The sequence below is a fragment of the Eumetopias jubatus genome, unplaced genomic scaffold, assembly GCF_037043125.1.
Source record: "Eumetopias jubatus isolate StellerSeaLion01/CBP00866 unplaced genomic scaffold, mEumJub1_p1.0 scaffold_5, whole genome shotgun sequence".
Taxonomy (NCBI): domain Eukaryota; kingdom Metazoa; phylum Chordata; class Mammalia; order Carnivora; family Otariidae; genus Eumetopias; species Eumetopias jubatus.
The window spans coordinates 75,105,143-75,121,404 of NW_028274811.1; the positions used below are offsets into that span (position 1 = coordinate 75,105,143).

The 16,262-nt window shown below is 37.2% G+C and overlaps 1 protein-coding gene across 2 annotated transcripts in view; it reads left to right on the forward strand.

The window, feature by feature from the left end:
* The window catches only part of LNPEP (leucyl and cystinyl aminopeptidase), a 99,804-nt gene that overhangs the window by 70,435 nt on the left and 13,107 nt on the right, over positions 1–16,262 (forward strand). For both annotated transcript variants that reach the window (XM_028092031.2, XM_028092033.2), the window contains exons 10-14: positions 457–617; positions 842–930; positions 7,188–7,371; positions 8,518–8,674; positions 15,040–15,224. In XM_028092031.2, coding sequence (XP_027947832.1) covers positions 457–617; positions 842–930; positions 7,188–7,371; positions 8,518–8,674; positions 15,040–15,224 — 776 coding nt within the window. The remainder of the gene's footprint in view (positions 1–456; positions 618–841; positions 931–7,187; positions 7,372–8,517; positions 8,675–15,039; positions 15,225–16,262) is intronic.

The window sequence follows — 16,262 nt, forward strand, 5'->3', positions numbered from 1 at the left end:
CAAGATGGACGCTAATATGTATGGAAAGCAGAGGGTCTGGGGAATAAAGAGAGATCTGGATGCAGGCTGACTCACAGGAGAAAGTAGCTGTGCTTCTTACTCTAGAATATTTGTCATGATTCATACCTTCTAAATGGTGGTATTGCGAGCTGAAAGAGTGCTTGTCCCTACTTAGAGATTTAGACAAACACTCAATGTATTTCTTTTTCAATGCAGGGTTTCTCTCACTTTGTCTAGTTATCACTTAGTTCTGTTCCAGGTGACTTTCCTTTTAGCAGCTGCTCATTCACTTAGATTAGAAGTGTAAATTTGACTCCGTATTCATGCTTCTGGTTTTCTGTTAACAGAACGGGCAGTCTTCATAGAATGTGGTAGGCAGAGAGGGAAAGGTACAAACTGTAAAGTTTTTAAACTGTTCATTTTTAAGCAAAAATAATTTATTCTTTTTTTTTATAGATCACAAACAAAACATTAGATGTAAAGAAAATGATGAAAACCTGGACCCTGCAAAAAGGATTTCCTTTAGTGACTGTTCAAAGAAAAGGAAAGGAACTCCATGTACAACAAGAAAGATACTTTTTAAATATGAAGCCTGAAATTCAGCCTTCAGATGCAAGGTACATTCCGGCTTTCTCTTCCTGCTATCTCTTTTGCACCCTTGGGTTAAAGTATTTGTAATCACAAGTTCCTATGAAACCTAACAAGATTATCTTTTTTGGAATAGCTTGAAAAATTTCTCCTTCCTGCCAAAAGGGAAAAAAAAGAAAAGACCGAATAAATTATGTGTAACTGACTGAAATACTGGAAAGAGTAATAATCTTCCAATATTTTCCTTTTACAGCTATATCTGGCATATTCCACTATCCTGTGTCACTGAGGGAAGAAATTACTCAAAATATCCATTGGTATTTTTACTGGACAAGAAATCAGGTTTGACTCTAATTAACTCTTTTCTGATAAGAAATTTTAAACAGCATATTTTTTTAAAACTCTGACCTAGCAGCAGGAAGGAGACTATGCTTTCCAAAGTGTACACTCTCTGAGCTGGTTTTATGAGTCACCTATACAAGATGCGACTAAAGTGAGATTGGTCCGTATATCATGTATGAAGTTAGTCTTTCTTGTTCATGGGAAATAAGGTATAAAAAGTTGTGCTGAGTGTGCTAGCAGCCTTGGTAGAAAAGAGCAAATGCTGTGTTTTTTTATGTCCTAGATAAATATTATATGTTACCAAGTATAAAGTAGTAGAAGCAGAGCAGACTCTTAAAGTATGCTCTGCTATCTACTTTCTAGAGGTGAGCTTGGGCAACTGCATTTCAACAAGCACCTTAGGTGATTCTTATGCATATGATAAAGGTTGATTCATGATCTAGATTTAGAGTAAATAATCATTACAAAATGTCCTATGAACATAGTATACATATTTTGTTTATAAGAAAATGGGGCAAGAAATTATGACTGCAAAGAGGGGGATAAGAAAATGTGAAGATTGTATATGTTGTTGGACCCATAGGAGTCTTTGAAAAACAAAATTAAAATGTTGTTTCTGACCATTTGTTAAATACCACTGTGAATGCCACACCATGCACCCTCTTAATTTGCATCCTGAAAAAACATGAAGATCCTGGGTCCTGCAGGAACCATTAGTGATACTGTAGGTTTATGGAAAGGGAAAATTTCTTGTTTGAATTTGTATGTGGTGTTCAGGCCTATATTTTTGAGAGGGGAGTGTAGCCTCGTGGTTAATGGAATGACTTTGGAGCCAGATTGTTTGGTTCGCTTGTATGACTGTAGGTAGTTCTGTGACTCTCTGAGCCTCAGAGTGGAGATAGTGATCATATTTTATAGTGTTATGGTAAGGATTGAGTTCATTTATGTGAAGCACCTACAATAATGTCTGGCATGTGTTATGTGCTATATAAATGTTACCTGTTGTTATTCATGTTATTATTAAAAAAGAAATCTTTAAACCTAGTATATCCACATTACTTAAAATCTAGAAAATGGAGAACAGATCACATCATCACAACTATTCTCATGATTATTTCCTTCTAATAATTTTAAAAATATTTTTACTTAGTTGATACCGTTGATTTTTATATCTTGCCTTTTAAAAAAAAACATATACAATATTTGATTTCATCTTTCCTTACTGTTGGACACTTGATTCACCATTTGTCTCTATTAAAAAAAAAAGTCTCAGTAAAAATTTAGGGTCTTAAATGTTTTGTCATTATATGAACTTCTTCATAGGAATGCTTCTCAGAAATGGAGACTGTGGTATCTTTTGTGATTGAATATACATTTCTAAGTTGCCTTTCTGTGATGTGGCCATAATTTAAAATGCTGGTTGAGGTATGTGAGCATGCCAGTTGCATTGCAGTTTAAATAGAGTGGAGTGTTAAATCAATCTCATTATTTGAAACGCTAAGAACACTTGATAATGTTATATCTTTGATTAATATAACATAAGCAGAGGTGCAAGGAAGGGCTGCCTTCTTTGATGAAGACAAAACCCCTTACTTTTAAGTGGCCTTGGAAGGACAGCCCCTGCCTAAAGAAAGGATGCTTAATCCCATCTCCCTTTTTGGACCGATAAGGAAATTCTCCAAACCTCCCAATAGTATATAAGTTTTGGGTGGTGTTAGAAATAATTGGACAATAAGAAATCTGCTTTTATTTACCCTTAACTTTTTTAGCTCAATTTGTATGTGAGCTTTTAAAACTCTTTTTAAGATCCACATCCCAAAGTCTAGCTCCTATTTTCCTGGTGTAGCCTTTTCTCCCTCCGCCCTTCCCTGGCCCTCTGTGCTTCTGCTGTACAGAAACCGTTTACACACCTCAGCCGTGCTCTCCTGCCCTCACACATGCTGTTTGCCCTCTTGGAAGAACACTTTTGCCTCCCCACTCCCTCGATTTACTGCTCTTCGTTCTTCAGATCTCAGCATGCCCATTGCTGGGTCCAGGCCACCTTCCCTCCCTCCAGGACAGGTTAGGTGCCTACTTTTGTGTTCTCATACCGCCCTCTACTTTTCTTCTTTTGATACACTGTAAGTGCTGTTTCACTTATGTCTGTCCCCACATTAGATGTGTTCCCTATTTAAGGGAGAGGTCATGGCTATATGAGTCACCTTTGCGACCTTAGCACCTAGTAGGCGCACAGACATTTTTTAAAATGAATAAATTTTAGTTTGTCATGAGGTGACTCAATTTCAGATCTCACTGTAAAAAGGTTTAGGAAAAGAGCATCCAAAGCCTGATGAAGTGATAACTTCTATTTTCCTTCCTTTGAAAGTATTCTTGATAAAGGGGAATATGCAAAATATATTGTAATATAATTGGTAGAATCTGGAACTGAGGCAACAGATGATGAAAGCAGCGTTGGTTACTTCCTCTTCCCAACTGTCACTCCCCCCGCTGCCGCTGCTGCCGTTTTAATTCCTGGCAGTTCAGGTTTTGAGAGTCCACACTGAAAATGTTCTGTCCTCACAAAACAATGATTGGGTCTTCTTGGTTCCTAATGCTCCGGTGAGAAGCACTCTTATTTTAATTGCATTTTAATTTTTTTCTAGTCTCTAAAGAAATGTAGCAGAGACAACAGAGGCTTATTTTTTGCCAGATGACTTTAGTACAGTGTGTTCTCTTGGCGATGTGTTAAATCTATAGTATATTTCCATGTGTTCTAATGCCAGGGTTGCTGGGTTAGTCCATTTGTTCAATCAAATAGGAGTTATATTTGATCAATATCTTTGTCACTTTCCCCCACATACATGAATTTTGAGTGATTAATAGTTAGGCATAGATGGTGTGAAAGGGGCCATTTTTTCAAGCTATGTATTGAGGAAATTACACTCAAATGGCGAGTGTTTCCCTCCCCCTTCTCTTCCTTTTCACCCCTTTTCCCTCCCCATCCCCTCTCTCATCCACATCTTACTCACACCTAAGCTCCTAAGCTCTTTAACTATAGGAAATCTTTATATTAAGTTGAATGTGAAACGTTCATGATATCACTGTGCCAGAAGGATGTATCTGAAATTAGAACTGTCATTGTCTTTGAATGAAGGGCATATTTGGAAAAAAAGAATAAGGAAGGGCATATAATTAAGATATTTATCATGTACCATCCTTTGCTCTTGCCTTTTCCCCCCTAATAAAATAAAGGAGAATAAAGGGTATTGGAGAAAGGAATGCTTTTGAACAAGAGGGGATGTAGTTCAGCTGTGTATATCGTTCTAGGCCTCCAGAGCAAGATGTGCAGGTGATTTTTCAACTTTGTTGTAAGAACTTGTTTTTTGTTTCTGTGCTTTAATGTTTCTGTATAAAACAGTAGTTGATTTTCATAACTCATTGACAAATGGTTTTTAAAATCACTACTAAATTACTTCATCTGGGCTTCTGCCATACAAGATTGGAGTTATTCTTTTTTAATATTCAATGAACTGTGAAAATTGAACTCTTAATCTCCTAATGATTAAGATAAATTAAAAACATATGAGGGTAGCCTCATCCACATTTGAGCTGTAGGATGTAGTTACCTCCCTTGTGTGCAAAACTATTATTTTTTGATACCTGTGGTTTTAAGGTCTTTCATTCTGGATCATTCAGAAGACCTGAAGGAGACTAATAATGTTGATTCTTTAAATGATAACTCCCCTCTCTCTGCTGTTGGCTGCACTGCTTTGTATTCTGTCATCCAGAGGACAGTAATAATTTCAAGTACACTCCCAGCTGCCTTCCTCCTTTTTACCGTCTGGACTTGGCCAAGGTAACAACACGGCAAATTGCTTATCAGCCAAAATACACTGTATTTCAGTATTTTCCTGCATCCATCCAGTGGAAGAATTGCCATACTTCCATTTCTTGCCTCTTTTTTTGGCAAAGGGAGATTTGGAGCTCCTTAGTCCTCATTCCCAAGGTTCTTTCTTGATAAAAGCTCTGCAGGAAATTGTGTTGGCTGACCTGGGGAACATCGATATTTTTGCCATAGCTAATGATAAAGTTAATTTCATTAGTCATTGTTTTTTAAAACGTCACCAGCCTAGAGCACCTACTTTGTCCTCACAATAATTCCTTAGAACCGTATTCTGCTCTATGAAAAGGAATAAATCCTATTAATGTAGTTGATCTTTCCCATCTGCTGCTGTATCAGCCATAAAACACAAATTAGTATGGAATTTTTTAGTGAAAAAGACTGATTATCTGGTATGTCATGTTAAGACATGAGCAGAATGTAAGTCTTTTCCATATTAAACATCCTTTGTAGTTTCAGTAGAATTGGAGTAACTAAGGTATTAAGAGAATCTGATAAATTTTAATAATTCATGCTTTTGAAGTTTATAGACACTGCAACTTCAGGTACCAAATTTAAATGTGTTCCTAAAGCATTTTATGTGCAAAAACCATCATACAGAGTTATTATGATAGTGAAAAGTTTAAAACAGCCTAAATATTTCCAAATAAGAGATAGGTTAAACTGTGGTAGGTTTTTAAGTGGAATTTATGAAGATATTTAAATATTGCATATGAAGACAGTAGAAAAATGGCTTGGTGTAGAATCTGATGGGTAAAAAAGCAGCATAAAAATAAATGCATATCTATCCACTGTGTGAAATATTACATCAATTAAAAAGTGTATGGGAAAACTCTTGGCATGAAATACACCCTACAAAGCTATTATTGTCTGAATTTAGATTATTTTCCTTGTCTCTGTTCCTCTTCAATAATTTTTAAAACTTAGTACTCCTTACTTTAAAATTGGAATGAAAACTTACTTTGTAAACATCTATAAACCTTATTTAGGTTTGTTTTGGAAACATTTACTTTGACATAGTTATTTTGTTCATTCATTTATTAATTCACCAAGGAGTTTTTGAGTATCTGCTAGGAACATTGTTCTGGGCACTGAGGGATTAGCCATAAACAAAATAGTAAGCTCATGGAACTGTATTCTAATAGTAAATCTGGAGATGCTTAGAGGCATACCCTTAACTATTATATTAAATCCGCGTCTTTGTTGCCAACTTACTTAAAGGACTTTTCTTGATAGTAATTTAAAGGATTTTAAAAATTCCTACATATATTTTGTAGTCAGATTTTGTAGTAATATATTTTTGTAGTCATATATTTTATAACTCCTTATTAATTGAAATCATTTTATATAAATTTCCAACAATTCTTTTAGCATTTATATATGTAATGGTAGGGACCCAAAAAGTGCATATCACTTTCTTATTATTTTAACTGAGTTATTTGTTTGTGCTTAATGAGATCTTAATCCTCCCCTAATGTTTATTTTTGCTAGCTTTGAATTATGTGACTTTTCTAAATGGCTTCATTTATTCTTCCTCTGGTGTAATAAAAGACAAAGGCTGAGATGGAACACATTTTACATAGTTCTTTCACTATCTTCCCTGCTTCACCCTACACACCCTTACCCTTTCTCCCTGTTTCTCTCCTCCAGCCACAATGAACTCGGGAGTCAGTTCAGTGCACGGACAACATGTACACTTTATCTCTGGGCCTTGAACACTTAGGGTCCCTCATCACCTGCTTAAAACACCTGTATATCTTGAACTCTCAACTTGGATGTCATTTCCTCCCAGAAATCTCTCCTAACCTCCACTAGGTGGTGAAGCATTTCTTCTGTGTTCTTCCATAGAATGCTATGTTTTCTTTTTCCATCAATAACATTTAGATGATACTCTCTTTGCCTGGCTACATTAGAGTAAGATCTGTGGAAGAAGGGGCATTTCTACCTTGTTCACCATTAAATAAATAATTGTTAAATGAATGAGTGATAAATGGTAGGTATTCATCCTTCTGATGGTTGAGTAATATTCCTCTGTATATATGTACCATATCTTCTTTATCCATTCAGGAGGGCACGTGTTGTGATGAGCATTGGGTGTTATACGCAACTAATGAATAGTTGAATACTACATCAAAAACTAATGATGTACAATATGTTTGCTAATTGAATTTAAGTAAAAAAAATTTTTTTTAAATGAATGAGTGGTGATCTTTGCTAACATTAAAATAACTGCACTAGAAGGCAAACATTTAGGTTCTTAGTAGAATAATTAAATGTAACAATATACTATATTAACTTTGAAACAAACAAAACGTCCACTCAATACTTTTTCTTCCCCTGTTATCTCTCCTCTCTCTCATTTTTTGGTCTGTATTAGATGTCATCAATCTTACGGAGGAAGTGCAGTGGGTCAAAGTCAATACAAACATGAATGGCTATTATATTGTACATTATGAGGATGATGATTGGGAAGCACTAATCAAACAGCTGAAAGCAAATCCTTATGTCCTGAGTGACAAAGACCGAGCCAGTCTCATCAACAACATCTTTGAACTTGCAGGGTACGTGTGCTTGGTTTGGGTTTGTTTGTTTGTTTTTAAACAAATGTTTTGCTGAAAAGAACACTTTAGAAAAGAAATTCAAAAGAACTAGCACATGTATTGCCTGTTAGGTGTTATTTGTTTTGGATGATTGGGAAGATATAAGATATAATCCTTGCCTTCAGGGGTGTTATAATCTATATAGAAACATCCACTACAAACATAGTGAACAGTTAAATAACAAGATTTAAGTCATATCTTAAGACTTGTCCAAACCAACAAGTAGGACACATGTTTGCTGAATAAATTAAGGTAGGAGTTCAGGCTTTATTTCATGAGAGAATTCCTTTCAAATAGCATTTAGTTTAGGCATGAAGCTTAGTGCCCACCGCTGGTTTGAGTGATGGGTCTGAGAGTTGGGGCCTTCTTACTTCTATACAGCTTGCCTCCTAACCACTCCGTGCATTACAGAGTCCCAAAACCGTGTACGGCAGTGATGTGTATAGATATCCTCTGCGTAGTAAGATTACCAACTTAGGCTGTTAATGGGTCTAGAGACACATGGAATATTCAAAAGTGTTCTTTCTGACTGTGCTTAACCTTCTTATTTTGGTTCATTTTTTATGAAGTGACCTTACATCATCTGAGACATCATTGTTTTGATTTCTCCTAAGTGGTTAATTTTTAAAATATACTCACCATAAATTCACAGTGGACGTTGCTGTAACAAGTTTGACAAATTCCCGTACAAATAATGGAATATTTTCTTTTTGATTCAAATCCTCTTTATGCCACTTGTCCTCACTTGGTAAATATAAATAATAAATAAATAAATAAATAAATAAATAAATAAATAAAATTAGTACTCTTCATCTTTTCCTACTTAAGACAGTGTAATACTTTTCATGAGTCAGTAGCAATTTACAGGTGACTTAAGCAATAAAATTTGAGCTCTTGTGTATCTTTCTCATGAAATGTATCTTTAACCTTGGGTCATACACATGAACTTAATCAAAGATAATAATATTTAGTCTAACTTTGCAGAATTCCACTCTAAGCTTAAATTTTAGTTCTTCAAGACTCACCGTCTATTCATAAAGTTTTTCTGCATGCCTATAGAGTTCCTCTCCCTCAGCATATTGACTTTCCTGTTCTATTACCCTTTAGCCTAGGCAAGGTATCTCTTCAGAGGGCCTTTGATTTGATTGATTACCTTGGAAATGAGACCTGTACCGCACCCATCAGTGAAGCCCTGTTCCAGACCGGCCTCATCTATAACCTCCTTGAAAAGCTGGGATACATGGATCTGGCCTCAAGAGTAGTGGTAAGTCTCCCTTACTGCCAGTGTGTCTTTGTTGCTTGCCTTTAATGTTGTCATTCACAGTTCTGTTCAGCAGAGTAATAGGCTGAACAAGCAACCAGCCATGGTCCCTTTTCTTCGTTTTCCTAGTTGTGAAATCTTTACTTTGAATCATAATGACATTGCTTACCAGGAAGAGTTGATAAAAGGCTTAGCATAACATGGTCTTGTTTGAATATCAAACTAAAGACTTCTGACCCTGACATCAAAATGAGGTCACATGAAAAGAAATCTTCTCTATTCAAATCCCGGTTCATTTTATATAGTAAATGCTTGAAGTAAGTCCTTTTGCAATGTGGTGTTCCCCATTGGCTTCCAGGTGGTCATTGTGAAATGACAGTGATGTTTGTACTGAGAATATTCTGTTTTAGGTGTCCTTACTGTGACCTCTTACGGAGGGTGATGCTGGTGGATATATTTCTCTGCAAAGCACTAAAGGAATCTTGGCATTGGTGACTGCTTTACCTTTTTTAAAACCAGTTGCCTAATTAGTATTAAATTAAATACTAATCTTTCAGTTTTAAACTGTTGACAGGGTAAAGCTTGGGAGGAAGAGATGAATTCTTTGTTTCATCTTCCTCTCTGAGTCAGCACATTCTGACAATAGGTTTTGCTTTAGGGACCAGTCAGGTTTTCCAGAGACAAGGCAAAAGGCAGCTTTCAGAAAAAGGAAGAAAGTATTGAACCAAAAATTAGAATGTCTGTTAGGGTTTCGGTGTCCTCACTGGTGAAAGGAAGAGGTTGGATTACATCTTTTTTTTTTTTTTTCTTTTAAACAACCTCCTTTCTGCCTCTTACCAGGCTGCTGCACATCTTCTGTGATGAGTTCTCCCATCACACACTATTCACAGTGGGGGGAGGCAAGGACAGCTGGTGGGCCGTATAGGGCTTGAGAAGCACCCTTCCCCCCAGGTCTCTGATCTGACCCCAAAGGAGCCACCCATAAGTGTGATGAAGTTAGATGATTTCTTTTTTTTTTTTAAGATTTATTTATTTATTTGAGAGAGTGAGAATGAGAGAGAGAGAGAGAGAGAGAGAGTACATGAGAGGGGGGAGGGCCAGAGGGAGAAGCAGGCTCCTCGCTGAGCAGGGAGCGCAATGCGGGACTCGATCCCGGGACTCCAGGATCATGACCTGAGCCGAAGGCAGTCTCTTAACCAACTGAGCCACCCAGGCGCCCCAAGTTAGATGATTTCTGAGGTCTTTTCTAATTGTTAAGATTTTTATCATTCTTCTGTATCAGAGGCTCTCTCTTACCATCCTTAATAAAAACCAGTGTCTTCAGAATGTGACTCAGCCCATTGTAAATACTGAGCAAACAAATGAGTGAAACACACCAGAAACATTCATTTTCAGTGCTTGTTATATTCTGAACACCATGCTTAAGTGCTTAATGTAGATTATCTCGTTTAATCCTCACACAATGCCAGACAGATATTTCTACCCCCATTGGATAAGTGGGGGGACTAAATAACTTCCACATCAGTTACATAGTAAATTACGAAGCTGAGCTTCAAACCCAGATTAGTTCCACTCTGAAGCCCAGTTTGTATTATGTTGCTGTATTTTAAATTAATTTGTATTCTAGCAATGTCATCTTTCAAAGGATACCTTTTGGTTGGAAAAATCAAGGCTGTTTCTTTGCTGCTATCATTTTTTAAAACTGAGATTATAAATTAAAACCATTTGAAAAACTTGTAGACCATGTGTTTAAGGTTTAAGATGACAGACCTACATCTAGTGCCCTTGAAAATAAAGTTGTCAACTTAATATTTGAGATTTCTTTTATATCCAAAATGTTAATAAAATTTTTTATAGTATTTGTGTGCATTTCCAAGAAGTATGCAAATAACTTATTGGTCTCTTTAGGAGACACTTAGAATCCAACACCGACTTTGTACTGTTAGTATATGAGATTGGCCTTTTGGTAGCCACTTCAGCTACTATAGATGGACATTTGAGTTGTTTACAGTTTGGAGCTATTACAAATAGCATTTCTATGAATATTCTTATATATATCTTTGTTGCATATATGTATGCATTTCTATGGGGTATGTGTCTGGAAGTGGAATTGCTGAGTCATAACATATTTATAGTTAATACTGTACTATCAAATCGTTGTTCAACGGTGTATCAGTTTGTGCTCCATCAGCAGTGCATGAGAATTTGAGTTCTATTTTGGCTCTATATCCTTGTCAACACTTTGTATTAATAGTAATCTTTTTCCTTTTAGCCAGCCAGATGGATGCATAGTGATATTGCAATTTTGGCTTTAATTTGTATTTCCCGGGTGCCTGGGTGGTTCAGTTGGTTAAGCATCTGCCTTCTGCTCAGGTCACGATCCTGGAGTCCCAGGATCGAGTCCCACATCGGGCTCCCTGCTCAGTGGGGAGTCTGTTTTTCCCTCTGCCCCTCACCCCACTCTCTTGCTCTCTGTCTCAAATAAATAAATAAATAAAATCTTTAAAAAAACTTTGTATTTCCCTAATGACTAGGGAAGATGAATTCCTTTTGATTTGTTTATTGACCATTGGAGGTACACTTTGGTTAAGTGCCCAGGTCTTTAACGTTTTTTCTATTGGATTTTCTGCCTTTTTCTGATTGCTTTGTAGAGCTCTTTATATATTCAAGATAGGAGTCCTTTGTTGCTCATGTACATTTGCAAGTATCTTCTCCCCCTCAGGCTTGCTTTTTCAGTCTCTTAATGATGTTTTTTGATTAGTGTAAATTCTTAATTTTTGTGTATGAAATCTGCCAACCCACAGGTATTCTCCTTTGTTCTCTTCTGAAAACTTTATGATTTTACCTTACACATTTAGAACTATGATCCATCTGGAATTGATTTTTGTGTATGGTATGAGTTAGACACAAAGATTCTTTTTTTTTGATATGGCCATCCAGTTGATCCAGCACCAGTGTGCTTCATTGTATACATAGATTTTTTTTACTATTGAATTTTATGATTACTTTGGAGGTTATTAGTGCTATATCAAATCAACACCATTTGGGGTAGTAATTTAGTTTCCTTTGGCTGCCATAATAAGTTAGTACAAACTTACTGTCTTAAAACAACAGAAACATATTCTCTCACAGTTCTGGAAGCTAGAAGGCCAAAATTAAGGTGTTGGCAGGGCAGATGGATTCCTTCTGAGGGAGAATCTCTTCTTGCATTTCTCCTAGCTTCGGGTGGTTGCCAGCAGTACTTAGCATTCCTTAGCTTCTAGATGCATCACTACAATTTCTGCCTCTGTCTTGACATAACATTCTCTCTTTGTTTCTGTGTCCAAATTTCCCTGTTCTTATATATGCACCAGTCAGTAGATTTGGGCCCACCATAATTCAGTATGACCTTATCTTAAATCGATTACATCTGCAAAAACCTATTCCCAAATAAGTTTACATTCACAGATTCTAAGCAGACATGAATGTTGGGGGGACAGTATTCAACCTAGTATAGGTAGCAATAAATAACTTTAGTACATTTCACTCATTTTTTTTTCTTTTTTTTACTATTGAAGGATCATGCTGGTAGTGAATATACTTTTAAGAGTTAGCAGAATGCTCTTGAAGCTGCCCAGCTATTTAAATTTCATGGTGGCAGAAGCCTTTCTTCCCCCTGCCTCTCTCCAATAACTTTTGAGAGCCTAATGTCAGAAAGCACTTGATACTTACCTCAGGCTGTCTCTATGCTGTGAACACAGATGCTACATTTCAATCTAAGGATTTAGATCTTTTGAATATTTTCTTTCTTTGACACTCAAGTAACTCTGCGTCATCATCCCAGATGATGATTTCCAGTTTGCTGGGCAGGCATGTATTTATTAAGAACATACGTCAGGCTGGGGCCCAGGGGACGGATGCGTAGAGGACAAGGGCAGGCTTAGTTTGTGTTTGTGAGCCTACGGGCCCTTGTATTGCTGGAGGTTTTGTACACTTGATTGTTAGTTAAAAGTCAGGTTAGCGTTAGGTCATCAAGAGGGAGAAACTGTCTCTAAAATTCAGAGGGCGTTCTGGTACCATCAAAGCTCTCAAAATATAAAATCTGATACTATAGTTAGAGATGGAATGGCAGACATTTCTGAGTCCTTGGATCCAATCTTCAAATAGTATTTGTGATTAAGACTGGTGTCTAATTAATTTTTTATATTGTTGTCACCAGGACAATATATTGGTCATTTTGTTATCTAGGCTGCACATACCTATATAACACATACATCTATATCCCATTTTGTGATGTATGCTGTGGTGTTGGGGTGGATAGGGTCTGGAGGCACTTTTGAATTTTGTCAAATCGTTCACATCTGATGTTAACATCTGATCCCAGCCATATTCCTGTTTCATCACTTGCAAGTCTGTCATTCTTTTACATATGAGGGATTGGTGGGGTAAACCTTTTGCAATAAAAGCTGACACTTCACTTTTAAGAAGCTGAGTTGACCCAAGAAAGAACTCCCTGGGCATATCAGTGTAAAATTAAAGCAATAAATCAAAATGTAATACATAATATAAGTGCCACCATCTTTCCTGTCTGTTTTATTTTAAAAATCATTTTGTGTAACTGTTCTTGCATTTTATTGCATACCCAATGTTTGTAGCTTGTATAACCCATCCATTTATTTTCTCTCCCCACTTGCCGTTTTCATTTTATGAAATCAGAGGATCGGATTCTATTGTTTAATGAGTTTAAATTTAAAAAAAAAAAATAGAACCATGGAAAAACAGGTTCTCTGAAGCACTTGCTTCAATAAAGAAGCACTTGTTATATGATTTATTAATATTAAAAACATAACCTGGATTACTTAATAAAAATGATAAAGTGGGAATTTTCTAAAAACAGAATTATTTTTAAAATAAAATCTTTTGCTCTGTTATCATTTGAAATATATGTAAAATCAACTCCTTGGGGATTTCATCTTAAATATTTGGTACCAGAAATAACTAGTAAAATTGCACCCTGTAACTCCAGCGGAGTAACTGCTCAGGAACTAGCCTTAGCACCTTCAAGTGTCAGGCTTCCCTTGCTTCCAGTACTTTAATGGGCCATTTTTTTTTCCTGCTTGTGTCTGTATGTTTTAGTAAACTCTCACTGACATTTTTCTTCACTGAGTTTTTTTTTTTTTTTAGTAGTATCTCAAGCATGTAACTCTTTTTCCTCTCATTCTCCTTTTGTTTCTACTTGACAGTTATGAGTAGCTTTGAATTTTCTTTTATCCTGTGTTCATTTGGGATGGTTCGCTATCGTGCCGCTGAGAATGTCAGGCCAGCGGCAGACAGCACGTCCAGTGCAGCCGTGTGTGTCTGTAGGATCACCTGCGTTGCTTTCATGTCCCTTGGCTTATCAGTCAGCATGGCAAGTGTTTTTCCACCTCATGTCCTCTCAATAACTCGCAGGCTTTGTTACACATTCCACAAGGTGTCTGTTCTCTATCCCATTGCTTTTGAAGCAAACAAAAGCGAGTTGACATGTTATCACAAACTCTGAGTCCTTCTCCTTGCACGGATTCCTTTTTTTCTTTCTCATAGCTCCACAGGAGACTTACTTAGAGAAGGGCTGCTGAGAAAATGGCGTCAGCAGTTTAAAACGCTCCAACTAGGGTTCATATTAGGTATTGACAGTGGTGCTCTGGAAGAACAAGATGCTCTGTAAAGAACTTGAACTAATTTTCTGGGGCGTAGGAGTGTTACAAACCAATGAATCTAGCATATGGGTATTCACTGTGCTCTTCTTGTTGCTTTACTACGGGTCTGAAAATTTTGTAAATACATAGTTGAGGGTGGGGAAATAACTATAAACAACTCTTCTTGCCTGCACGCCCCATTTTCTTGCTAATTCGATTGGATTAACTTGTTAGATCATCACACTAGTTGATATTTTAAGTATACCTTTAATATTGCATTCAGAAACATTAAAACATCTACCTGTCAGTAAAGAAGTATATTCTTCTCTCATTGTTTTATGGATTTATGGAGTCTAAAGTCAGAAAGTCCCAACTCGCTTCTGGCAGTGGCAATAGGTGATACTTTTTGGCAGGAAAATATCTTCTCACTGAGTACACACAGAAGACAGGCTCACTACTGCAGTGCAGTCGTCAGTTCTTTCTGTGTCATGTAACTAAGAGACACCCCCCGCTCCCTGGCAATAGCAGCCGATGTGTAGTTACTGAATGGTTTCACCCAGCTGTACATGGGCCTCCTCTGTCAGTCGATATTTACTGAGTAATACCTAGGCCCTCCTATTTTCTCCTTGGGTAAACGCTGGGGGATAAAGATCTAGCCATCCTGAGTTTTCTGTGATTGTCCTAATTATTGTTAACAATTTGTCTCTGTAGACCAGGGTATCTAAATTACTTCGAAGCCAAATCCAGCAGCAGACTTGGACTGATGAAGGCTCCCCATGTGCCCGGGAGCTTCGGTCAGTCTTGCTGGAGTTTGCTTGCGTCCACGGCCTTGAGAACTGCAGTGCCACAGCCATGACGCTGTTTGATGACTGGGTGGCCTCCAACGGAACTCAAAGGTGACATGCACTTCTACTCAAATGAGCTCTCTGCCTCTTCCTTACCTTGATACCATATACTGAAACCAGGATCTTGTCATCCTGAGTGTTAACGTAGGTGATGTGTGTACTTGCATTGTCAAACAAGACTGTTTTTTCGAATTGTAGTAAAATATATAAAACATGAAGTTTATTATCTTAACATGTTTTAAGTGTACAGTTCAGTAGTGTAAGTATATTCACATTGTTGAGCAACGAATCTCCAGCACTTTTTGTCTTGCAAAACTAGAACTCCTTACCCAGACAACTCTCCGTTTTCTCCAGTCCCCAGCCCCTGGCAGCCACTGTTCTCTTTTCTGCTCTGAATACCTTATGTGAGTGAAATGTACAGTATTTGTCTTTGTCTGACTGACTTGTTTCACATGTCCTCAAGGCTCATCCGTGTTGTAGCACGTGTTAGAATGTCCTTCCTCTTTAAGGCTGAATTTGTTCGTTATATACACCGTATTTTGTTTATTGCTTCATCCATTGATAGACATTTGAGTTGCTTCCACCTTTTGGCTTTTACAAATAATGCTGCTGTGAACATAGGTACACAAATACCTCTTCAAGACTCTGCTTCCGATTCTTTCGGATCTATACCTAGAAGTGATATTGCTACATCATATGGTAGATCTATTTTTAATTTTTTAAGGTACCACCATATTGTTTTCCATAGTGGTAGCACCATTTTACATTCCCACCAGTAGGGCAGAGGAGTTCCAGTTTCGTCACATCCTCACCAAGGCTTCTTGTTTTCTGCTTTTTTATAGCAGCCATCGGAATGGTTGAGAGCTGTCAAACAAGTCTCTTATAATTTAGGGCTATAACATAGCAAGTGGAGTTAGCAGTTAGTAGACGTTGTTTTTTTTTTTTTTTAAATTTTTATTTATTTATTTGACAGAGAGACACAGCGAGAGAGGGAACACAAGCAGGGGGAGGGGGAGGACTCTGGGACCCAGGACCCTGGGATCATGACCTGAGCTGAAGGCAGATGCTTAATGACTGAGCCACCCAGGT